The sequence below is a fragment of the Rhineura floridana genome, chromosome 2 (assembly GCF_030035675.1).
Source record: "Rhineura floridana isolate rRhiFlo1 chromosome 2, rRhiFlo1.hap2, whole genome shotgun sequence".
NCBI lineage: Eukaryota > Metazoa > Chordata > Lepidosauria > Squamata > Rhineuridae > Rhineura > Rhineura floridana.
This window is the reverse complement of record NC_084481.1, coordinates 66,076,643-66,103,794: the sequence shown is the minus strand read 5'-3', so window position 1 is coordinate 66,103,794 and position 27,152 is coordinate 66,076,643. Positions and strand designations below refer to the sequence as shown.

Sequence of the window (27,152 nt, the reverse complement as noted above, 5' to 3'; positions counted from 1 at the left end):
AATGGATTGATCATTTGTGTGCTTATTGAGTTCAGTGGGATTTACTCCCCAAAATCATGCTTAGGATAGGCGAAACTGACTACAGGGGATGGGGAGGGGAGGAGGAGGAGGGAGGGGAGGAAGGGCAGAAGGGAGGAGGGGGATGGGAGCAGGCAGGAAGGGGAGGGGAGGAGGACAGGTTTGATCATTTGCATTGTTGAGTTCAGTGGGATTTACTCCCGTGTAATCATGCTAAGGATAGGTAAAACTGACCGGAGGGAAGGAGAGAGGGCTGGAGTGGGCAGGGGAGGAGGAAGAAGGAAGAGGAGAGAGCAAGGAGGGGAAAGGCAGGTCTGATCATTTGCACGCTTATTGAATTCAATGGGATTTACTCCTATGCAATCATAGTTAGGATAGGTAATACTAACCATGGGGAGGAGGGGAAGGGGAAGGAGTGGATTGGAGGGGGGCAAAGGAAGGGGGAGGGCACATTTGATCATTTGCATGTTTATAGAGTTCAATGGTATTTACTCCCGTGCAATCATGCTTAAGATAGGTAAAACTGACCATGGGGAGGAGGAAGGGGAGGGGGAGGAGAGGGAAGGATTGGAGGGGGATGGGGAGAGAGGCGCAAAGGAAGGGGAGGGAAGAGGCAGGAGGGAGGGGATAGGAGGGAGGAGAAGGGAGGGTGGGTTTGATCATTTGCATACTTTTTGAGTTCAGTGGGATTTATTTCTGTGCAATCATGTTTGAAAATAGAAATGGACTGCCTTCAAGTTGATTCCAATTTATGTTGACCCTATGAATAGGGTTTTCATGGTAAATGGTATTCAGAGGTGGTTTTACATTGCTTTCCTCTGAGGCTGAGAGGCAGTGACTGGCTCAAGGTCATCCAGTGAGTTTCATGGCTGTGAGGGGATTCAAAGCCTGTTCTCCCAGGTCATAGTCCAACACTGACCCAGGGAAGGGTATGAGGGGGGAGGGGAAGAGATTGGGTGGTGGGCACTGGGCAGAGGGGAAGCCCCTTTCCAAAAGGAAAAAATTGTGAAAATTATCATTGCTTTTAAGGGTTTCCCCCATCTTTGTATTCTACAAAAGGCACATGGAGCCTGCCACCCAAATTTAAACTAAAACTGTCCCTGGCCACATCCACACCAGACCTTTATTTCACTTTGGACAGTCATGGCTTCTCTCAAAGAATCCTGGGAAGTGTAGCTAGTGGAGGGTGCTGAGAGTTGCTAGGAGATGCCCTGTTCCCCTCAAAGACCTTCAATCAGAGTGGCTGACTGTTAAACCACTCTGGCCACTGGCGCTCTCACAGGGGAATAGGAGTTTCCTCGCAGCACCATTCACAAACTACACTTCCCAGGATTCTCTGGGGGAAGCCATGACTATCTCAAGTGAAATCAAAGACTGGTGTGGGTGTGGCCCCCTGGTTAGCCAAGCCCAGCAGCTGTGAGTCTGGCTTTTAGAACACTGACAGTTGGTTCTTACTGAGGATGCTCGACATTATGATTGAATTCAATGCAAAATTTCTTAAATTAATTAAAAATCAGCCAAACTTTTAAACTGCAGACGATGAAGGTCAGAGTATGGGGCAAGGTCAGTAACAAGGTTACAGGTACTCTGTGAACATGGCTGATTTTTAATGAATTTCAACAGATTATGAGAACTCTGACAGAAAAAAAGTCCAACTGGGGTCTGGGTTTTTTCTCTCTCTTTTTAGACTTTGAACTCTCTACTCTCTCTGACTGTTTTGTGTATCGCCATGAAAATTGAGAGGGTTGTTAAGCAAGCGTTTCTGAGTTCAGGACTATACATTTTGTAAGGTTTTGTTTTGTGATCAGCTTATGGGAATCATCAGAATGGAATGGGGTGTATTTTCACTGTACAGCACTGCTTCGTGGAGAAACCTGATACGCTTACTCAAGGGAAAAGTGCAGGGCTTGCTATCTCAGTACCATACAGCAGCTGAATAGGGGGAGCATATAGTGTGATGTAAAAGGCCTGAGCTAAACACTTCTACCCATTTAACAACTGTGTGCCTGTGGGAATCTGAGACAATGCTATGAGACAATGTGCTGCTGCCTCACACTTCCCTCCAATAAGGATGTCAGTTTGCCCCATTCTATTGAGTAGCACTCAGTGGTGGAAGCTGCTGGTAACCCTTCAGTGAACCACCTTTGATTACAGGTGCAATCCGCTAGAAAATTCTACACATAATAAATTGAAATGAGTGGAAATTGCATAAGAAAAAGAGATGGAAATTGCATATTCATATGGCTTGTACCCTAATTATAGAAAATCATGACACAGGTTCAGCTTTTTAGGCTTGGTCTAGTAGAGCTCTGATATAAAAGACACTAAGTTGCAAGCTCTTCTAATTGCAGTGCAACTGACTTCCAAACAAGGATGCATAAGGCCTCGGCTCAAAGTCTCTCATGTAGGTAATTTTCAAACAGGAAGTTGATAAAGCAGTATCATTAACGGAGGCACATTAAGCTTGCCAGAAGTGCAACACCAAAATCTTAATGTTATACGCAAATGTAAACTGGTTGCGGTAGTCAGAGCTGTAATTCAAGGACTAATTAGATGGCAAAAGGCAACAAAACCAAGCATCTGCCTCCAACATACTCAAATAAATTTCTACGAGACTTTTGTTTTCTACAGAAAGCAGAAGAAAATGAAGTTGGTTCAAACTTCATCAATGTACATTCCTCCTTGCATTTCCTTTTCTACTGCATTGCCATCTTTTGAAAGTCTACTCTGTCAAATGTGTACTAAGTTTAAGTCTAAAGAGTTTTCACACAAGAGCATTTGCCTGTCTGCTATGCTATTCACTTGCTTCCTCTATGTAAAACTGCATGTATGACTTGCTGTGTGTGGGGTGTGTGTGTGTGTGCTTAACTCTCTTTAACAGGAAGTGGTTTCATTGTGTTTTCCTCCTTGCTTATTTTCTGTTGCTTCAGGCAAAGGGAGCTTTGTAGCCTTCAGATACGTAACCGTTTCATGCTTTCCACTTTGTTTTTAAAAGCTGCAATTGGATATTGGTACGGTGGATAAGAAGTTGATGTGTAGCAATCTGTAGGTAAGAAACTTAATTTACTTCTAAAGCCTTACATACAAATGTGTATGATGAAATAAACATATCATAGAGGGGGGAAAGAGAGAGACATAGTTATGTTAAATGTGGTCAGCAGAGAATACATTAACAACTTATTCTGAAGGCTCCCCAAAATAATGTGAAGAAAGGTCCACATATTGGCATCAGCATTTGTATTGGATACACAAACAGTAATGACATTTACATTTTTAAAGGCTTAACTGGTCTTTTTCATAACATGTTAGCCAGTTTTGGCGTGACACTTGCTATCGTAATCTGGTCAGCAAAGTTTGATTGAGAGGAATGGTGAGTATAGGGCCAGTGAAATAATGAAGAAATTAAAGATGTTATGGCGTGAAGATAAAAGCACATTAGCAAATTTTGGTAAGATGTCCCACTGCTGAAGTATAGCAGCAATAGTAATAAACAGTGGGGGATGCTAGTAAAAAATAGTATCCTGTGGGCATATCATTAAGCATGAAAAACGTGCTTTGCTACAGTAACGCGCGTGCACTAAAAATCAGTAGTGGAGCCATATCTGCAATAATGAAAGTTAGGAGATTTCTCCAAACGCTAATGCAAAAAATGTCCAACAGAGGCAGAGAGAGCACAAACCAGCTCTGCTCTACAATGCTTATGGAGAGACAGGGAGGAAATTACTGCCTTCTGCATCATTAACTGGAACCCCAGAGTTACAAGTTCTTGAGCAATGGATAGTTGTTGTTTTTCTGAAAAGTTTGCATCTCTGAAAGTCCTCCTTTCCAGATGTCTTTTTGCCATTTTCCTTACCTCCCCACACCCTCAGAGGGAACCGGGCACCCCTCTATCATCTCCATAGCTTTCTCCAGAGCTACCCCCCTCGTATGCCCCTAATATCTTCTTGAAAGACTTCCCCCTGTAGCTTCTTGGTAATTGGTAGCATCAGCAGCACCCTGGAATGAAGATTAGGTGGGTTTTTGCTTGACTGCAGGGTATCTGCAGCATTTGCACAGTGAAAGGCCATTTCTAAAGCTACATTTTAAACACAGAGATGAGTCTCACAAGTCACACCAGTCTTTCTCCTGTTCTGCATTTCTGGGGCTGCCAATCCTTGTAGGAACATAAGAAGTTCCCTTTTCAGGCCAGACTATTATTCAATCTAGCTCATTATGATCTACACTATACTCCACACTATCTCACATCAGCTGTCCAGGGTATGAGCTCTTTCATATCACCTGGTACCTGTTCCCCCCCTTTTAAAAAAGCCCTATTTGCGAAGTGAAGTAGCAGATATGTGCACCTCCTTTTCACCATATGCATAAGAGAAAGTGTGATGCAGAATGCTTATATGGTATGGAGAGTAGCCCAACTCATGCAATTCTTCCCCTTGAAAAGAGGTGAGGGAGAAATCCATACAAGTTGGGCTTCCACATGTATGCACCTACACTTTGATGGATCATCCCACAGGTGTATAGGTCATGAGAGAGAGTAGATCAGAGGAGGGTTTATATATCCTCTCTTCCCAAACACAAAACACAAAGTGGATTGCTAGCTCAGTAAGTATAAATAGAGCCTCTGAAAATATGTGCAGATTTCCCACAAGACTTACAGTAGAAACCACAGTCTCTGCAAAAAGGACCATACCGAGTGAGATCACAGAAACAGACCTTCCTTTGATGCTTCAGTACTGTTCTTTGTTTGTTTCTTGTACCTACATGCTCTTTCCACTATTTAGAGTTTGTCTTTAGAGTGTTTTTCAGAAAGCTACAAATATGCACTCTTGTCAGCTGTGTGCCCCACCATGCTATGAGTGTACAACAAAACGAGGGGAAAAGAAAGAAGAATATTGATATATCTGTGAGATCACTGTAGGCACTAGAATACTGCTAGTTCTATGTGGGGACACTTTGATGAGAACATTATAGGTGGTAGGCAAGATCCTACTGCCCATTGCTAATTCATATACTTGAATGGGAGGTCCAATTGCTCAAGTTCAACTCCTAACACTTCCGGTTCAATGGATCTTAGGTATCAAAACTGGGAAAGGCCTTTGCCTAAGATTCTTGTAAGGTGCATCCAGCCAGACTTTAACTGTTAATCCATCCAGTACTGCCTAACTCAGCATAAGTGCACTTCATATTTTAATAAGAAATGGAGCCAAGTTTGGGCAACAGAGATTACAAGGCCTGATTCTTAGTGGCTGGATTCACCAGTGTCAGGAATAGCCTTACAGGTAGGTAGGGTGAAGCTACCTACCTGAAGCAGGAGATTTTTGGATACTATTAAACAGCACAGAATTGCCAGTTATTTCATTCATTGTTATATTTTAGCACCATTAGGTCAGGTACCACTTCCATTTTCTGCCTCAGCCTCCAAAGTCCCTTTGCAATCTCTAGAAAGGGTTCCGGTTTTGCTCTCATATCCTATATAGCAGTAAATAGCAGCCATTCTCTCCTGTGGTAAAACATAGAGCACATGGGGACACTGTTGTGGTAGGAGCACAATCTAATCCAGAAAGGAGCAATGTGTGTCTGTAGAATAAATATGCCACATTCACACATACTGCTAAAGCATGGTCTAGCACTATGTACACAAGATGGAAAGAAACAGAGCTTCAGGCTCATATGTTGCTCCCCTATCCTCCTTTTGTGCGGCTAGGAGCACTTCACTAGTGTTCCGTTTCACTCTCTGTTAATTTGTACAAACCTGTTATCACCGCTTAAAACAAAAGCCTGGTTCCTATGAAGCATTAACCCATGGTTTAGCGCTATGTGGATGATGCTTTGGCATATGTATGAACTAGGCCATAGAAAAGCACTACATTCTAGAGAGGTCATTGTCATATAGAAGTCCTTTCTCTATGCATGCTCTATCCATCATAATGATGGACATTTTGGTACTAATCATAATGACAAATACAAATAATATATGTCTACTAGAAAAGGAGTATCAGTAGAATGGCAAGAACAGAGCTTGGAAAAGTTACTTTTTTGAACTACAACTCCCATCAGCCCAATCCAGTGGCCATGCTGGCTGGGGCTGATGGGAGTTGTAGTTCAAAAAAGTAACTTTTCCAAGCTCTGCAAGAATAAGTACCATTATGTACAAACTGTCATAAGAGATGGCATGTGATGTTTTGTACATTTTGAGGTGCTAACTTTCAAGCAGTGGGTTGCATAAATGTAGGCCTAATCCAGGATACATGGTGGCTTGCATCACCTATTTACTATATGTTTAAATACGCATTAGGGATGTAATTTCCAGTTTAGTGCCAGTTCAGTTATCATTTTGACAAACTGGCAGCTGGTTACGGACTTGTTAGTGCTTCATTATCTCCCGCTTTTCCCATTTTGATCTTTTCCATTGCCAAAACATAATGTTTTTGTTTTTTTTCTAATGGTGGACTGCAATCTTTTGGATTTTAAAATTCAAAAGTAAATGAGCCAGTTAATTGCTCATCAGGTAGGCATCTTGCTTCAGGATAAGAGATTAAAGTTTAGCCCCCCTTGCAATTAAATGAGGCTCATGCAGATGATTTCCCCCCCAGTTCAGTTATGCAATGTAATTTCGAAAGTTGAAAACTGAACCCATTTATCTTCGAGCTTTGAGTGCTGCTGTCTGCTGAGTTCTTGACCTTACAGTTAGCCTGTTTGAAGTTAACCAACTCATTGTGCTTCCTCCCCATCCCCTCCCCATACCGTGGTCAGTTTTTCAGTGTGCTGGTGACAAGATACTCTTTGCCTGCTTGAGGCAACAGAGAACTGGGAGTCTGGCTACAGTCACAGAGATTAAACAAAATAAGAGGGAGACAGATTAAGAATCTGAATGTTAATGGCTACCATCATCACCTCAATTACACAAAAGTTAGAGGGAATACACATTTCAGCAGTTCAGATTGAAGAGGTCATCAATAACAATGCCATTATATTCACTGCTGGGGTTTTTTTAACTGCTGTCAGGAAAAGCCGCAGAAGCTTCTAGTAAACAGTTCACTTTTATCAAATTCCTCACTCATCTCTAGTACACATATCACATGAAAAGCAGATGGTGCAGATTGAGACTTCCTAGCAAATATTTGGAAAATGATGCTTTGCATTTCATCCAGAAGATGGCATTATTTACATCAGAGTGTCTACTTCCCACAGCTCTTAGCGTTTCCTTAAAGATTTCCCACCTAAGCACAAATCTGGCCTGACAACCCTATAGTTATGAGATCTGACAGAATAAATAATAGTCCAAGGTTCCTCGTAAGAAAAATATCATGGTTACAATATAACTAAAATGGCTGAAACTTTGAAATGCTTTACATTTCTGAGAGAAGATAAGCAGGTTTATCATGTGAAAAGTGTTGAATAGTGTCTGAGAACGTGGTTAATATTTGGGGTGGATACTTGCCTCACTTATACCTTGACATCCTAGTTCACTTTGATGAGTCCAAAATAACATATACACTTCATATCTGATTTCAGGAAAGGCAGAATTCATACATTAATTTTTGAGGTAATTTTGAGGAAGTTTACATCTACATTCTTTACCTTCTCATTTTCAGATAGAGATTGTTTTTGATGGAATCTCTTCCACATGAAAATCTACAAAGCTATCAGATAAAAGGCTTTAAAACTAGTATTTTCTCTGATTTGATCACTTTGGACTTTTTCATGTATAAGCTGTTACTTGCAGTTTTCCATGTAACGCAGGAGGTGGTAAAGTAACTGCATATGGACTTCAGTATCACCCAAATAAATGTGAGAATTGCTTAGATAGAAAGGAGGAAAGAAAACGGGGGAGGAACAAGACAGGCACATTGATTACCCACCAGTTGTTTTGAGAAAAATGTATTCAGCTTAAGTGTGGTAAGATATGCAGTTTTTCTCATTATATGCTAATATGTATACAGTACATGCAACAGAAAGCCAGAGCCAATCGTATATCTGAGATCTCTGTACACACAACTGTGGACCCTTCCAAATGTCCTTTTTATTGTGTGGTTATACATGATCCCACTTGCAATACTGTGCCTGCAAAGGTTTCAGGGCAAATATACTACTTTGTTTCCAGTTGGTGCATGTCCTGTAGCTTCTTGCTGAAACCCTGTTATTTTTTATACAACAAATGTTCCAGGGGTAGGGATGGGGTCCCACTTTTGTTGTGCTATATCAAGCACAAAGGTGCCCCTTCAGACAGCAATCTGGTAACATTGGGGAAGCATCGCAGAACAACCAATAAAGCAGAATGATATGTGGACAGTCCGGTATAAATTGATGCCAATGCACTATTATTGCACTCGCAAAAAATCACTAGTCTGGACAGGGCCTGTATGATACCCTTGGTTTGTCATTCATTCATATATTACATTTGAATCCCACCCTTTCCCTGAGGAGCTCAAGGTGACATACATCGCTTTCACAATTTTATACTGTCAACAACCCGGTAGGGAGGTTACAGTGCAATCCTAACAATGTCTACTTAGAAGTAAGTCCTATTGAATTCAGTGGTAAGTGGGATTTGGATTGTAGCCTTGATGTTTAACCGAAGGGCAGTCAGGGAGTAGTGATGGGCAAACCCTCTTGGGCTCAATTTGTAATAGGACGTGGCTGAAATATTTTCATTAAAACCCTATGTCTGGTTAGGTGCCAAACCCCATCATTCTCCCTGATGACATTATTGGCAATGTAACAGGAGTCCAATCCTCCCTTCAAGCCTCTATGATTCTTCAATGCCCCTCATCAGGTGGTGGCAGGGAGAGAGGTATCTCTGCTTCTCCATCATTCAGTGTCTCCTGAACCATGAGAGCTGGGAAAATAAAATGTCCTAGAACTCCTGGTACCTGGGTTACTGCCATATCGACATTCCAAATGCCAGGAAAGGATGGAAGAACCCCAGAAGAAATAATCCAAGACACAGAAGTTATTGGGGGTTCTGTTCAACTCATTTTTAACATGAGCGTTATGTGTTACCCAAGTTCATATTCTGAGCCAAGGAATTACACAGTTTAGTGACATATTTACCAGTGATCTTCATGCCTGAAGCTGATCCCTCTACCCTGCTCCTAGTCCAAGACCAACATTTTTTCCTGTACTCGACTCTGGCTGTTGCATGTCCACATTATATTTTAGTAGGTTTATAAGAGGTTTTACACAGTACCTTTTGAAAACATAATATGTGAAGCAGACCTGCGTACAGCATCTTCCAGTGGTCTTTCTGGCACAATCCACAAAGGCCAAACACTTTACTTTTAGCCCATGAGCAAACTTGAGATATCTGTCTCAAATGTGAACATGTGAAGACCAAAGGCAAACTGTAATGCCTGCCAGCTGGATGTACTGGAAAGGTTATTGAAAGATTTTACAACAGAAGAATGGCTTTTGAGATAATCTTTTACATAAACTTCTCTTCTAAGACAGCTTGGATGAGTTGGTGCATAATAACGTGCCCTAGATTATTGATTCTGTTGATAGATATTTAGAGATATTCAGCAGGTTTCACTATTTTTTTCTCAATTATTAAACTGGAATAAAACCTGGATTAATGCACAATGTGTTTAACTTTATCTTCTTACTGACTGGAATAAAACCTAGATTTTTCCATGGTGTGTTTAAGATTATTGATTATTCTATTTTTCAGGTTGACATAATAATCATGCATAGGTTAGTGGCTTCTGATACCAGTGCTGAAAAGCTGCATCCTTCCCATGAAAGCACAGGTGTTGTTCAGATGAGGGTCAAAAGTGCCAACAGCCCCTATGACAGACACAGCCAAAGCAAATCTATGATACTGTCTGATAATCCAAAAGTCATCGAACCCGTAAGTAATGTTCCACAAGGATTTTTGCGCTCTACCCATTTGCTATTATTATTTTTTTGCATTATTTAAGTGTTTCTGAAACTGATTATATTACCTGCTCTAGTTGAAGGCAGCCTGCTTTTCACTATTGCCTTGTGCAGTACAGTGCTAGCTGTCTGTCTCTAAGACTCTTATAAGCAGGTGATGATGATCTGTATCAGCCCTGCTTCTAGAGTTTTCAGTGTCATCTGGCCATCCATAGTAGTACGCAAGGCAATAGTCCTTTATATCTGGCATTCAGAGGTGCGTTACGTTTGAGCAAAGAGGTTACATTTTATTTTATTGCTAACAGGCAAAAATCCTTAGTAAAAAACTTATAAACTCATGACAATCTTTAACCTTTCTTCAGACATGCTGTACTAAAACTCTGATACATGTTGATGGCCCGGTTAGTATCTTCTTGATCAACATCAAGGCATGGTGAGCAGGATCCATTTTGGAGATATGTTGAAGCAGTCAAAGAGTCTGGTCACCAAGCCTCTAAACATCCTGCCTCTTATTGCTTCATAAAAAGGGCAGTGTAGGACATAATGTTTAATGTCCTCTACTTGACCCTGGCCTCAAGGACAAGGGCTCTGCTCCACAGTTACTTTACAGTATCTACCCTCAAGATATGCAGAGAGTAGTTTGAAAATGTAAACTGGTAAATGCCTTCCTTAATGGTGCACTGATGAGGTTGACGTACTGTGAGATGAATTTGTTTTTTCTTAAAATGAGGGAAAAGTAAGACTAGCATTGAATACTACCCAAAATCATCATCATCAATTCCAACCAGCAGATATATAAGGCACTTTATAATATTCTTGCAACAGACTATTAAACTACAATTAAATATCAGATTATGACAATCAGATAAAACAAACAAAAGCAGGGACAAAGCAAAAATTACGAGAAAAAAATAACCTTCCTTCTATTGAACCAGAGGCCTTTTTGACACTCATCTGCCACTCGTCTACAGTCATCTTTCTGGCCATTCATGTTCCCACAGTTTGGTGGCATCCCCCTAGTGCTAAAAACAATGACACTGTGGCTACAGTAGTTTATTAATTCAGGGGAGCTTTCTGCTTTGGCACCTGTGATTGGAAAGACTTGGATCCCTCTTTCATCTCTTTATTCTGTAGAGCAAAAGGCCTGTACAATGGGAAGTTTTAGATTGCAAACTGTGCCCGTGTGAAGCTCTTACTGAAGAACTAAACACCCTGTGCATTGCAGATATAGGATCTTGCTCTGAAAGACCAGAGCCTGGAAGATTATTTTGAAAAAGTAATAAGTTACAGTTACATGGCCCAAAAATGTAGCAATTACCATTACAATTACAATTGCTCTGAAAGTAACTGAATAAAAGTAATCACTACAATTACATTTTAGTTACTTTTTAAAAAAACAAATGCCTACAAGGTGCTGGCCTTGGCTGCTGAAAATCTAAGTAGCCTAAAACAACGTTAAAAATAAGTACATACACAGAGGGTAGTAGAATATTTTTTTTTATCTGTAAGATTAACGGAATGGCATAACAAAATCTCACCTCCCCCCACCCCACCCCCAGCAATGATGATACCCCAACACACATGTGATTCACTTGAAATCAAATTTTGCACTTGAAATGCTGCTTTTATAACACATTTCTGATATGTCTCAAAAGAACAGGATGCTCAAAGAGTACGTCAGACAAGGAATGTCTTTTTACATTGCCACCAGTACTGAACAGGCATTCTACTGCGGCGCTTGAAGGCATGCCTGTGCTGTGCCAGAAAAAACAATGCAGCACCCTTTTCAACTAAAATACATTTTGACCAATATGCCAATCCCCTATCATCAATGAAAAATGCCAACTTTAGTACTTTACTAGTTGCCTTTGTATTTTTTTTTTGTCAACAGTATAACTTAGAGGTAACTTAATCCTGTGCATACTTACCAGGAAGTAAGTCCCATTGAACTCATTGGGTAGACATGTATACACAATTGAACTGTCAGAAGCAGAACTTAAGAGACATAACATAGGTGAACAGAAAATGCACATATCAAAAGTAATCCACCAGCATAAACGTTATCCCTTCTCCTGCAATTAAAAATGTAGTCTGGCCCAGCATATAGAGAAACTATGGAATTTACTACCACAAGAAGCAGTGATGGCTTGGATGGCTTTAAAAGAGGATTAGACAAATTCATGGAGGATAAAGCTATCAGCGGCACCTAGCAATGATGGTTCTACTTCCGCTGTCAGAGACAATATGCTTCTGAATATCAGTTGCTGGAACTACAAGTGAGGAGGGTGCTGCTCGTGCACTCAGGTCCTGCTTATGGGCTTCCCTTTAGGGCATTTGATTGGCCACTGTGAGAACAGGATGCTAGGCTAGATGGGCCACTGTTTGGATCCACAAGGCTCTTCTTATGTTCTTGTATGTATTGCAACAAATTTATTATTATTTATTTATTTATTTATTAAATTTATACCCCACCTTATGGCCAAAAGGCCCTCAAGGCGGCTTACAAAAAAACCCCGAACATAACAATACATCAATAGAACATAATACATCAATAAAATAATACAATTCTCAAAATTAAATAACAATTCTCAAAATTAGATAACAAATAACATAATTATTAATAATAATAGTAATAAACAATGACAGTTACTTGTGGGGCCTTTCACATCAGGGATAGCCAATGTGGTGCCCTCCAGATGTTGTAGGACTACAATTTCCATAATCCCTGATAATAATTGATTATGTTGTCACGACACTGAAGTTGGTTCCTAGTTCCCAGTTTCTTATTTGCTTGAAAGTTCAAAACACTAAAAAACAAGAAAAGTTCACAGCTGCAGCAACGCTGAACCCCAAAATATATGTTAGGGTACCCCATATCATATATTGCTGTGATCTAGGGACTCTCCCCATCAAGAATAACAAATTTATTCAGTCAAAATTATCAGGCTTCTGAAATGCTCATAAATGCATAATGATGTCATAAAATTATATAAAAAAAATAAAAAATAAGTAACTGAGGTGCCCCCCCCCAAATTCTGTTCTGGGCCGGGACAAATCATACACCCCAGGAAAGAAGAGGGTGTCCTCTACGAGACGCCAGTATGTCCCGCCTGGCCCACAACTTTTGCTGGGTGCAGGGGAGGGATAAGGACATCTATGCACAACCAAAATGGACAAAAAGATGTAGAAAAAAAACCAAGAAACCGAAGGTGCCCACCCCACAATCTGCTCTGGGCCAGGACAAATCATACACCCAAGGAAAGGGGAGGATATTTTCTACAAGATGCCAACGCTTCCCATCAAGGCCAGAGTTTCTGTTGGATTCAGGGCATGTATAAGGGCATCTATACACAACCAAAAGAGACAAAAAGCAAAGCAAATAATAAATATCCAGGGGTGTTCACCACAAAATGTTCTCTGAGCCAAGACAAATCAGACACCCCAGAAAATGATATGGTGTCCTCTATGCTATGCCAGTGCTTATGGCCAGTAATTATGATCTATGTGGATTTTAAAAAAATGGTATTGGTCTTCCCTGTTACTTACTTTGTTATAGCTCAATTATTATTTTGAAAAACCATTGATGTTGGTGACAGAAGGACTTATGGCAGGAGCAACAAACAATGATTTCTTGAAGAAGATGTAATTGCATAGATGACACTCTAAAGTATGCATGGGTGGTATCTCATAGAACACACTGTCCCAGATGCATGGAAGTATGATATGTGGTATCCCAAATCATCTTTTAGGATGGGCACTCCAGTTTCTTATTTTCTTTCCTCTACATATTTGCTATTTTTCTAATACATATATGCCCTTGTCTGTACCATACATACAAAGAAGCTCTGAACTGGGTGGGAACCCTCTCCTGCATGCATGGATGTAAGACTTGAAGTGCCCAAAGCTTCTTTTGGGGTGTGGACCCGCAGTTCCTTATATACAGTCTGCATTGCTTGTTGTGCATAGATGCACATATCCGTTTCATGCATCCACAAGAAAATCCATTCCTGGCAGGATGCAGTGGCATCTTGTTGAGGACTCTCCCCTTTGCTCAGGTGAATGATGTTTCATGGTCCACAGCAGCTTTTGGAGTGGTCACCCCAAATTACATATTTTTCTCTACTTACTCTTCATTATTTTAGTTCTGCACAGATGAACTTATGAGTGCCCTGAGCCCAGCGGAAACTATAGGCCAGGTGGGAAGTACTGACATCTTGTAGAGGCCACCCTCCCCCTTCCTGGGATGTATGATTTGTCCTGGCAGCAGGGGTGTAGTTGTCCAGGGGCTCAGGGAGTCCTAGGCTCTTTACTTTTTTGGGAGCAGGGTCCCTATGTCTCCAGACCATATAGCTGATCGGCATGAAAGGAGAGTGTGTTAGCCACTGAGAAGAATCTTCTTATATGCTTCCTTGTCCTTTCCTGCTGATTGGAGCCAATCAGAGTGAAAGGAGGTGAGTCAGCCACTGAGAAGACTCTTTTCAGTAGCTAATACTCTCCCTTTCATACCGATTGTCTCCTTGGGAGATCAGTTGTTGTGGGAGGAGGCATTAACAAGGACCTCATTCTCAACCCAGGAGCAAAATAAGGGGGGAGGGGGGTCTGGCTGTGGCTGAGACTATCATGAAGGGACCCTGCACTTCTGAATTTGCCACTACACTACTGCCTGGCACAGTGCAGATTTTTGGGTGGGCACCCCAGGTTCTTATTGTTTTCTGCATATTTTTGTTGCTTTGGGTTGTGCATAGATGCCTTTATCCCTGCCCTGCACCCAATAAAAGCTCTGGGCCAGGCGGGACACACTGGTATCTTGTAGAGGACATGCTTTCCTTCCCTGGGGTGTATGAGTTGTCCTGGCTCAGAACAGACTGTGGGGTGGGCACACCCAGTTACTTATTTTTTTTTTTTATGACATCATTATGCATTTATGAGCATTTCAGAAGTCTGATAGTTTTGACTGAATAAATTTGTTATTCTTGATGGGAAGAGTCCCGAGATCACAGCGATATATGATATGGGGCACCCCAACATATATTTTGGGGTTCAGAGACAGCGCTTGGAAAAGGTCCTTTTTTTAAAACTACAACTCCCATCAGCCCCAGCCAGCATGGCCACTGGATTGGGCTGATGGGAGTTGTAGTTCAAAAAAGTACCTTTACCAAGCTCTGTTCAGAGACACGTTAACTTTGGCTTGGAGTTACTGTAGCTGGGAACTTTTATTTTGTTAGTATTTTTAACTTTCAAGCAAATAAGAAACTGGGAACTAGGAACCAACTTCAGCGTCATTATGTTGCCTGAGACTGATGGGAGCTGTAGTCCAACAACATCTGGAGGGCACTATGTTGAAGACCCAATTAGATTAACACAACTCCCTTCCCACCTACCCATCTGTTTCAAACACATCCAGAAAAGTATGTCTCCTCAGTTCTATGTCTGACAGTGCATTCCTTTCACAGGTAAAAATTAATCTGCAATCCTATATACTTACGCATTTAACTCAATTAGGCTTAATTTGGAGTAGACATATGTGGGACTGGACTCCACCAGAATACATTTCAGCATTTCAGGGGCTATACTTTATTAATGGTGTACCAACTACAACTACCAGCTGCCACTTATGTACATACATTGTCTCAGCCTAAGCTACCTCACAGAGTTGTTGCAAAGATAAATGGGAGGAGGGAATGGCAATGGTCATGGCATTCACAAATCAAAAATAAATCTGGGGAGGGGGGCACACACAAGTAATAAGATATCTGACAGATAGAATGTTAACAGGTGAAGCTTTCCCCATAATTGTATTTTCACAGAAATAAAGGCTTACTCCATTTAATTTCTACCTGCCCCACAGCTGTCCATAAGAGCCTGATCTCCTGCAATGCCATCCCTAAACCATGCAAAGAACTCAAGTAAAAAAACCAACCACCACAGCATTTGGGCCTTTAAAAAAAAAAGAACATCTGTAACAGTATGAAATACGACATTCTCAAGCAAAAGGAAGTTATGAGACAATAGACATAAAAACCCACACACAAAGCCTTGGCAAAGAGCAACAAAAATACTCTGAGCATGAGCATTTTCACATTTTAAATTTTTACTCATCGTTGCTTTTGCTTATTTATTGCCTCGGGCCAATCCTTAACTCTCAGCTTAACCTACCTCACAGGGCTGTTGTGAAGATACAGAAGGCAGAATTAAAATGGGGAAAAAGGAAACTAAGGCTGCAATGCCATACATATGTACCCAGAAGTAAGCTTTATTGGGTTCTATGGGACTTACTTGCCTGGGAGTAACTCCCTTTAAGCTCAGTGGGACTTACTTCTGAGTAGACAAGTACTGGATTGCAGGTTAGTCCTTGCATTACATGCATCAAAGTGTACTTGCCTTAACCAGATTGATGCATCTTTGTACTATAAAGGGTCATATTTTTTCTCTCTTCCCCCCCCCCGCAAATTGGTACAGCTTCAACCAGTCCTTATCTTGCCTAACTATATCCTATACCCAATTTGATTTACTTGGGAGTAAGCTCCATTAAACATAAACAGACTTACTTCTGAGTAGACTTGTGTATATTGTACTGTAAGTCAGCTATACAATCATTTTTCACAAATGCCTGGACAAGTGCCTGTTTGAAACTCTACATTTGCCATGGGGAGGAGAATTTGCACAAAAGAGCTATTAGGGAATATCTTCCTCGTTAGATGAAAGTGCATCCTTCTTGTTAGGAAGAAAGAAAGGGCAGGAAAGAAAACTGGAAACAGCAGCTCTTTAGGACCCTGGCTGCTTGCTGCTGCAACTTCTGCCTGCCTCTTGCTTACCCTGAACCATGGCTTTTGGCTGGTAAGAGAGGAGAGGTGGGGAAGGAGGCAGAAGCCACCTCAAGCTTTGCACACCACACACACACACAAAAACACATGTCGTCTCTCATCTCCACAGCCAGTTCTTCCTCCCCATTTTTCTGCTGCCTCCGTGCCCTCCAGCTCTTTTCTTCCTCCACTCCTGTCCATTTTTAAACAATTGTTTTCTCCACCCCGTCTTGCTCTCCACCTCTTCCCTCCTTGCCTCCTAAGCACCCATAGAGCACAAGGGAAGAGCGATGCTGCACAGAAGCCCAATTTGAAGCACATTATTTTTATCCACAAATTAGAGGAGCAGAAGACTTCCCCTGCTCCCCCCGCAAGTAACTCCCAAAAGTAACTCTGGAAATGTTACAGTTACAGCTCAAAAGTAATGAAGTTACTATTCGTTCTATTACCAGCAAAATGTAATGAAGTTACCCACTTGTTACTCAATAAAGTAATACATTACAAGTAATTTGTTATTTGTAACTAGTTACTTCCAAGCTCTGTGAAAGACATAGCCTAAAATTGTACTAAGTAAAAGCATGTAAAACGTATTAATGATCTGAATAAAATACTATTATTGAGAGATTGGAGTCTGCCTAACATATGGCAGAGAAAGCCCAGTGGCGCTGGATTTCTTTATTTTTTTTATTCTTTGTGAAAAGATCTAAACACTAATACTTTAGAGGTGAACTCTGTTGCCAGTCATGTCCCTTCCCTTTTACTCATCCTGTGCTTCTAAACAAACTGATTGGTATGAGCCTCCCTTGGTTAATTTTCCTCCATAATGGCTGCAACTTGCAGCTGAGGCCATATGATATTGCAAAATTATTTATGCCATGTTAGTCACTCGTTTGGACTCCAGCTCAGTTTTTCGAATCAGAGCAAACAAGTGAAAGCCCCAAAACTCTACTAGGATCCCACGCCACCACTACCACATGCACATGCTTTCTGTTTCTCTTCAGAGCTATGTAAGCTATTAATTGGCTATTCTGCTGCTATGTCAAACCCATATGAAATATTCAGCTCTTTAACTGACATAGTAAATGGAATAATTTTGCTGCAGTTGTTGGCTTTTCCCCTCCTTCTGCTATTTTTACCTCCATGTTCAAATGCAAAATTAACCACAGCCGTTTCATCAGCGTAGCTCAGCAAATACGTGATTTTAATTATTCTTCCCTCAGTTGGCTGAAGTAAATCTTTAGTTCAGAGGAACTTGTATTACATTTGAGGACTGAAACCCCCCCCCCCGACTCCTTAGATATCAACCTAGTACTAATGAAACATTCATTTCCTTATGTTTGCTTTCCAATTTAAAACTATCACTTGCCTGTGACACATTTGCACGCAGTACTTAAAAAAACACATACACACGGAAAAAAACCCCATAAGTGAGATGTTACGTTAGGAAGTTAAAAGAATGTTTACAGTAATTTATTTGGAAATAGTATAATGAATTATCAGTAAGAACTGTACCTTTGAAAAAGTTTAAAAGTTAAGTATATTTAATGATGCCTAACATATTTTATTGGCTGTGTTTAACAAAAGGCACTAGGCTGCAGTTGTTTTTGACAAGCATGAAAACATCACAGCATGAGACTGCAAAAGGAATTATGTAGAGAAATTACAAGTGATCCATCTCTCAATGAATTATCCACCTCAATAGCCTGCAGAACTCAGCTACCAATTAACACCTACTTTATTACATGTTGGGATGTACTTAATAACTTTCATGTGTTTATGCACTATTACCTTGACTGATGCCTCTTGTACAATTAGGCATAATTGGCATATCAATATGCAAAAGTTAAAAGGATTAACCCTCTTAAAACTAATGAGCATTTCTGTATCCAGCTGCTAAATGAGAGAAAATTAGCATTTTTCACTTTTGGGCAGGATTTTATCATGCAGTTTCTCATTGTTGGTATTACCTTGTTACATAACTTTGAGTTTGGGATGAGGATAGGCGGGGCGAGGAGGAATATACTTGGGGACGATAAAAGAAAAATTATTCTAAAAAGTTGCATCAGACCCAAACATTCGCTGTGATTTTTTGTATCAGCATAACAGTTGCAGTTTATGTTCTTTTGTAGGGAGCTGAAAAAGTTGAGTTTTCTTAGTAGCTAATTATAGAGACACAGGGTATGTCATTTCTCCATGCAGACTTGGCTCTGATATAATAGACTGAAAGCTTGCCATACTCCTAATTTCCTCACTCTTTCTAGCATTTTCATCTCTCATTTTTTCATGCAGAGTTTTCCGACTAGATATTGACAGAATGCAAAGTATTTTGGCATATTTGCTCCAGCAAGCCTGTTAAGTGGCTGGCGAAAGGCAAACAGGAAAGGCCAAAGTCTTAAGCAAAAATCCAAACATTTCAAAATATATCCTGAAAAAACAGTGGGATTCTGAATGGGAAAGATTTAGACAGAAGTACATGTTGGTTGACTGTTGATGTGTCAGTATCCTACAAAATAAAAGGTAAAATTATTTCTCTGCTACATATTTTTGGAATTAAATTATGTTAATCGCATTTGTAAGCTACACCAAGAGTATTTCAATTTGTGGAATTTTATAAGTAGGTGTTCTTGTATAACTCTGGCAACAGCCAAAAATGTGTATCATTTGGCAGCACAAAAGTCCATTATAGCAGGAAAAAAAGCAAAAGAAAGGTGGAATTTGTTGAAAAATTATGAAATCAGTTCAGTTCAGTTTTACACAACAGCCAACAAGAATTTTGCATGCATACCAAAAGAAAAAGACACAGAAGAAGCATTAAAACAATAATTACAAAACAGAAACAAATAATTCAGGAACATAAATATAAGAACATAAGAACATAAGAAGAGCCTGCTGGATCAGGCCAGTGGCCCATCTAGTCCAGCATCCTGTTCTCACAGTGGCCAACCAGGTGCTTGGGGGAAGCCCGCAAGCAGGACCCGAGTGCAAGAACACTCTCCCCTCCTGAGGCTTCCAGCAACTGGTTTTCAGAAGCATGCTGCCTCTGACTAGGGTGGCAGAGCACAGCCATCACGGCTAGTAGCCATTGATAGCCCTGTCCTCCATGAATTTGTCTAATCTTCTTTTAAAGCCATCCAAGCTGGTGACCATTACTGCATCTTGTGGGAGCAAATTCCATAGTTTAACTATGCGCTGAGTAAAGAAGTACTTCCTTTTGTCTGTCCTGAATCTTCCAACATTCAGCTTCTTTGAATGTCCACGAGTTCTAGTATTATGAGAGAGGGAGAAGAACTTTTCTCTATCCACTTTCTCCATGCCATGCATAATTTTATACACTTCTATCATGTCTCCTCTGACCCGCCTTTTCTCTAAACTAAAAAGCCCCAAATGCTGCAACCTTTCTTCGTAAGGGAGTCGCTCCATCCCCTTGATCATTCTGGTTGCCCTCTTCTGAACCTTTTCCAACTCTATAATATCCTTTTTGAGATGGGGCGACCAGAACTGTACACAGTATTCCAAATGCGGGCGCACCATAGATTTATACAACGGCATTATGATATCGGCTGTTTTATTTTCAATACCTTTCCTAATTATCGCTAGCATGGAATTTGCCTTTTTCACAGCTGCCGCACACTGGGTCGACATTTTCATTGTGCTGTCCACTACAACCCCGAGGTCTCTCTCCTGGTCGGTCACCGCCAGTTCAGACCCCATGAGCGTATATGTGAAATTCAGATTTTTTGTTCCAATATGCATAATTTTACACTTGTTTATATTGAATTGCATTTGCCATTTTTCCGCCCATTCACTCAGTTTGGAGAGGTCTTTTTGGAGCTCTTCGCAATCCCTTTTTGTTTTGACAACCTTGAACAATTTAGTGTCGTCAGCAAACTTGGCCACTTCACTGCTCACTCCTAATTCTAGGTCATTAATGAACAAGTTGAAAAGTACAGGTCCCAATACCGATCCTTGAGGGACTCCACTTTCTACAGCCCTCCATTGGGAGAACTGTCCGTTTATTCCTACTCTCTGCTTTCTGCTTCTTAACCAATTCCTTATCCACAAGAGGACCTCTGCTCTTATTCCATGACTGCTAAGCTTCCTCAGAAGTCTTTGGTGAGGTACCTTGTCAAAAGCTTTTTGAAAGTCTAAGTACACTATGTCCACTGGATCACCTCTATCTATATGCTTGTTGACACTCACAAAGAATTCTGATAGGTTACTGAGACAGGACTTTCCCTTGCAGAAGCCATGCTGGCTCTGCTTCAGCAAGGCTTGTTCTTCTATGTGCTTAGTTAATCTAGCTTTAATAATACTTTCTACCAGTTTTCCAGGGACAGAAGTTAAGCTCACTGGCCTGTAATTTCCAGGATCCCCTCTGGATCCCTTTTTGAAGACTGGCGTTACATTTGCCACTTTCCAGTCCTCAGGCACGGAGGAGGACCCGAGGGACAAGTTACATATTTTAGTTAGCAGATCAGCAATTTCACCTTTGAGTTCTTTGAGAACTCTCGGGTGGATGCCATCCGGGCCCGGTGATTTGTCAGTTTTTATATTGTCCATTAAGCTTAGAACTTCCTCTCTCGTTACCACTATTTGTCTCAGCTCCTCAGAATCCCTTCCTGCAAATGTTAGTTCAGGTTCAGGGATCTGCCCTATATCTTCCACTGTGAAGACAGATGCAAAGAATTCATTTAGCTTCTCTGCAATCTCCTTATCGTTCTTTAGTACACTTTTGACTCCCTTATCATCCAAGGGTCCAATCGCCTCCCTAGATGGTCTCCTGCTTTGAATGTATTTATAGAATTTTTTGTTGTTGGTTTTTATGTTCTTAGCAATGTGCTCCTCAAATTCTTTTTTAGCATCCCTTATTGTCTTCTTGCATTTCTTTTGCCAGAGTTTGTGTTCTTTTTTATTTTCTTCATTCGGACAAGACTTCCATTTTCTGAAGGAAGACTTTTTGCCTCTAAGAGCTTCCTTGACTTTGCTTGTTAACCATGCTGGCATCTTCTTGGCCCTGGCGGTACCTTTTCTGATCTGCGGTATGCACTCCAGTTGAGCTTCTAATATAGTGTTTTTAAACAACTTCCAAGCATTTTTGAGTGATGTGGCCCTCTGGACTTTGTTTTTCAGCTTTCTTTTTACCAATCCCCTCATTTTTGTGAAGTTTCCTCTTTTGAAGTCAAATGTGACCGTGTTGGATTTTCTTGGCAATTGGCCATTTACATGTATGTTTAATTTAATAGCACTGTGGTCACTGCTCCCAATCGGTTCCACAACACTTACATCTCGCACCAGGTCCCGGTCCCCACTGAGGATTAAGTCCAGGGTTGCCGTCCCTCTGGTCGGTTCCATGACCAACTGGTCTAGGGAATAGTCATTTAGAATATCTAGAAACTTTGCTTCTTTGTCATGACTGGAACACATATGCGGCCAGTCTATGTCCGGGTAGTTGAAGTCACCCATTACTGCCACATTTCCTAGTTTGGATGCTTCCTCAATTTCATATCTCATCTCAAGGTCTCCCTGAGCATTTTGATCAGGGGGATGATAGATCGTTCCCAGTATTAAGTCCCTCCTGGGGCACGGTATCACCACCCACAACGATTCTATGGAGGAGTCTGCCTCTTTTGGGGTTTCGAGCTTGCTGGATTCAATGCCTTCTTTCACGTATAGAGCGACTCCGCCACCAATACGTCCTTCCCTGTCCTTCCAATATAGTTTATATCCAGGGATAATCATATCCCACTGGTTTTCTCCATTCCACCAGGTCTCCGTTATGCTCACTATATCAATGCTCTCCTCTAAGACCAAGCACTCCAGTTCTCCCATCTTGGTTCGGAGGCTCCTAGCATTAGCGTACAGGCACTTGTAAGCAGTGTCTCTCTTCAAGTGTCTTTGGCACTTGTGGTTTGGCCTGTGGTAGTTTTGCTCTTCTGAATGTATATCCTGTGCCCCTGCTCTCACAATGCCTACTTCTAGGCCTACCCCTTTTAAAATTTCATAATTTGTTTGGTTTTTATCCCAGGGGGGAGGTTTATTCCGAACCGGACCTTTCTCAGCTCCTGTCGGATTTCCCCCCTCAGTCAGTTTAAAAGCTGCTCTGCTACCTTTTTAATTTTATATAACAATAATGATGAAATTGGTTTTAAAAAATGGTAAAAGCTGCTACTACGTCCACAATTAGCCTAGAATTTGAGCCCAAAACTCTTAAGCCCAGCACTCTGTTCACTGATTCACTCAGGTTTACTGGAAATACACAGTCATAACGTGATATTCAATGGTGCCTGTTAACAAGTGGAACAAACTTCTGCTCATGCAACAGGATTTCCCCTTCCTCTCTTATTCCCTGCACCCCACATGCCCCCAAATCTATTAAGGAGAGCTAGGAGAACCTCTGTAGAAGATTTGGGGGACATGGGAGGGGGATAAGAAGAGGAAATATGTTTGCCTAGTGCTGGATATCACCTATAGCTTTTTTAACGGGTTGCAACATTTAGTTAATTAAGTTCTGTAGTTGATTAAAGTATTTCAGCCAATTAAGGAGGTGTGCCAATTAATGAAGAACCAGATTTTTAAAAAAATTGTAAATATTTTTTAAAATACAACTACCTATAAAAACTATAGGCAGCAGATGCCATCTTAGAAGAGATGTTCTCCTCCTACTCAACACAGGGTGGAATTCTGCTTCTAATATGGTGTCTTCTGTGATGCAGACACCATCTGAAAACTTAGATATTATGTTCCCCCAAAGCAATTGATTTATTCCTATGAAAATCTATGTAGATTTAATTGAATCAAAAACTAATCAGTCAAAACCCATGTGATTAATCAACTAAAATTTCTTTATAATTGGGTGACAGTTCCAGTTTCATTGTATTCATATTAAGCAATCTACTGTATTGTACTAAGCCTGCTGTACTGGAACTTTTGACTCTGTGCCATTTCTTCTTTGCCAACTCACTGAATTTGTCTAAGCCTTCAGATGTTGCTTCCAATCATACAAAAATATATTATAAAACATAGCTGAAAAAGTACAAGGCCTTTTGTGACAGTCATGAACTATGAAAGTTCATCTGATGCCGTAGATGAGTAGAATATGTTGTACATTCTAACTTTTAGGACTGCATGCAGGTACATACTGGGTGTAATCTTCAAATGGAGGTCAACGTGTGTGTGTGTGTGTGTGTGACAACTTGGAACAGGAAGATGTTTAGTCTTTCTGTAGCTTTGCCCAGCTTTCATTGGAACACCCATGCTGCTAGTCTGTGGTAGATGAAGTAATATTAATGCCTCATCTCAGCAGCACAACTCTTAAGGCTGGGCATTGACTCTATTAAGCAAGAGCTCTTCCTGTGTTTCCTATTAATATGCAATCCCTCAGTGTGCATGAATATTCACAGTTTTCATCTCTTAAACCTCAGAGAGGTGCATTTTGTCTCATTCAGTGCAAATTCAAAGCATGAAACGTCTTCTTTCATTGGTGCTTAGATTAAGCATTAGAGTCTGTTTAGTCATTCCAAAATGTTAACGAATTAGAATTCTTTTTTATTAGATCAAACAGACTTGGTTGTCTTATTTATCTCTATAATACATTATCAAAGAGGCAGGTAGGAATTTTCTTTTGTTTTTTTGCTATCCTCTCCCCATTTCCAGAACCTCGACTACTTGCCTAAGTTATGGCCAAGCAAAGCGACCGAATTGCTAAGATTACCAATTCTTTTGCTGTGTAGAGCTTTTTGAACAACATGAGGAGAGGCAATGTTTGTGTTTATTTCACATCAAGCTTGTAGTCAAGTTTGAGGCTTGTTTTGTGCAGATTGTCCTGAAGTAGATCCTGATATTTAATTAAGATGACATTAAATCTCATTGAACTGATAAGAGGTGGCATCTCAAAGAAAGGTAATTGCCTGTATTGGTTTTGTACAAAAATAGAGCTGCTTGGAAAATGTGCAGCCAACACAGACTGTCAACTCCATTTGTACATCAATATGTGAGAACTATTGATCAGGCAGGCTTGTGTAATAGTAACACTTTGCATTTATTTCTTGTTTTTCCACTGCATTAAGGTTTACAGGATTATAGGCTTCCAAAATATTTTGACTTCTGCATAAATATGTGATCTGTTTAGTGTTATTTAATTAACATTTGAGTCTGCAGTCCTTTCAAAAATGTTTCTAGTTTCATGATCCCCAGCGCCCCTTACAGCTGCAGGTAGTTTTAGCTGAAAATGGTTTATTTCCTTCTTGGAAAGATCATTAGAACACATTTTAAAAAGAGCATATTTAGTAGAAGTTCTTTTTAAAAAAAGATTTGTTTTGCTTTCTACTTTGTTCTTTCCTGAGAGAAAAATACAGACACTGACAAAAACATTTTCTCAAGTAAGGATGGGCAAGACGCCTGTAAGATTCTGTTTTCGTATAAAAACTTGCTGCTTTTTAATTGCCTCAAAATGTAAATTATTTTATTTCTCATGCCATCCCTCTCCTGCCAACATCTTACAACAGCTGATTTTCTCAGCCTTTACTTAGCACATGGACATTGCACATGATAGTCAGTGCATTGAATTATATTGGTCCACCATCTTGACTTTTACTGCAATGCACTATAGGACAAAATGGCAGTATCCAAGGGTAAAAATCCTGGCTGACAGATTCAAAGAAGAATTTGAAGGGCTGTTATGATAGGCCCAAGACCAGCTTTGGAAAATGTTTGTTCCCATCCAATCCTTATTCCCAACAAATTAACATTTGTGATGCATTGGAGCATAAACTGAATGCAAACAATCGTGTATCAAGTGGTAGCTTCTTATGGTATTGTACATTCTACCAGGTGATGGTGAGGATTTTACCATATATTTGCAGTTGATCAAAAATCAAGGGATGGAGGGGATTGATAACATTTGCTTCCACTCGGCAGAGTGTTAGAGATTACCAAATGGATATATACGCACCATAGTAAATAATAACTGGCGTGAGGATAAATTTATTTATTTATTTATTTATTAAATTTCTATACTGCCCCATAACCGAAGCTCTCTGGCCGGTTCACAACAGTAAAACTTCAATATACAATAAGCACAAAGAAAACTATTCAAACATACTAAACTACGAAAATACTAGTATACTAAAATGCTGAATTAAAATGTTAAAAAGTATTTAAATTGTTTTACCCAGTTTATCAAATCTACTCACTCAAAGAAGACAGATGAAAGAACACATATTACAAATACTGTTACTATTGTTTAATTGACCATGTATGCGCCAGATTACAGATTCTGATTGTTCTGGACACATTTGTGTGGTGGCCATTGACAAGTATGATTTGGCCCTGTGAATGCCAATGGTGGTGTAGATCAGGGGTGGGGAACCTCTTTTCACACTGAAGATTGCATTCCCTTCTGGGCCACCTCCAAGGGCTACATGCAGTTAATGAGCAGGGCTAGAGGTAAAGGTGGGCAAATAACAAATATGTGATCTTTGTACAGTAGGCAAATTTCTTCATCCATGCACATGCACCTCTCTACACTACATTCAGTAAGCAAGAGTTCAAGGACAGGCAAAAACATTTGGTATGTGAAGCAGGGTCAGTGAGGAGTGTGGCCTGGAAAGATTTGTCAGGGGTCAGATAGGGAAGCCTTAGAGAGCCATATGACCTCCAGGCTTGTGGTTCTCCACCATTTTATGGGATACTACAGGGAACAAAAATATAAGGACTTTCTAGAACTCTTGAACAAATATTGTGTTTCTCCTCCCCCACTCCACTAAACTGGGGTAGTCATGCTAAACTCATATGCAACAGAAAATCAGTACATGACACCCAGGGTTATGAACTGGTTGACCAAAGTTGCCCTTATTCTGGACACTACTGATGGAAGAACACCCAAATGGAGATTTAAAGTATTCCAGAATATTCTGCTATAACATGGAGGATACTAATACAGTTGTCTATTCAAAAGATAGGATAAATGTAAAGGATAATATTGAATTACTAATGAGTTGTGGCACCTTTTGGCAAATTATGAGTTTTCAGTTTTTGCATTAGGTAATCTGTTGGGTAACTTTTTAATGAAGCTATACCTGAACCTAAACATTTGTTATTTAATTGCATGATGTATCTCATGTGTCCTCTCTGCTACAGAGAATGGTAGAATCTATCATGATAATGTTTACACATGACAGCCCCCTGGTGGGAACTGTTTTTAGTGTGTGGCATGGCTGTAATATCTAAAGGCCCACAACCACATGGTTTTGGCCAGTCAATGTATCTTTCCCCACAGAATTCACATGGAGCTGGAGGAGGGGTGCTGATTCCAAGGGAAAGCCATGTGCCCCCCTGTTATACTTGTAGGCATGTGAAATTGGGGAAATAAGATGAAGCCAAGGAAAAGTAGTTTCAACGGCAGGACAATAACTTGTAAACTCTGCATTGTAAAGATTGTCCAAGTCAAAACAGAAGTTA

At 40.5% G+C, this 27,152-nt stretch overlaps 1 protein-coding gene across 5 annotated transcripts in view; it reads left to right on the top strand.

The window, feature by feature from the left end:
• The first annotated feature begins 2,842 nt into the window (after nucleotides 1-2,842).
• Nucleotides 2,843-27,152, top strand: part of ARHGAP15 (Rho GTPase activating protein 15) — a 681,588-nt gene continuing 657,278 nt past the window's right edge. For 3 of the 5 annotated variants that reach the window (XR_009760509.1, XR_009760510.1, XR_009760511.1), the window contains exons 1-2: nucleotides 2,848-3,067; nucleotides 9,686-9,865. Coding sequence is in view for 2 of the 5 variants with exons in the window: in XM_061608869.1 (XP_061464853.1) it covers nucleotides 9,701-9,865 (165 nt within the window). In the remaining 3 variants the exon portion in view is untranslated. Of the gene's footprint in view, nucleotides 3,068-9,685; nucleotides 9,866-27,152 lie in introns of all 5 variants that reach the window. The other 2 variants (XM_061608869.1, XM_061608868.1) reach the window with 2 other exon arrangements.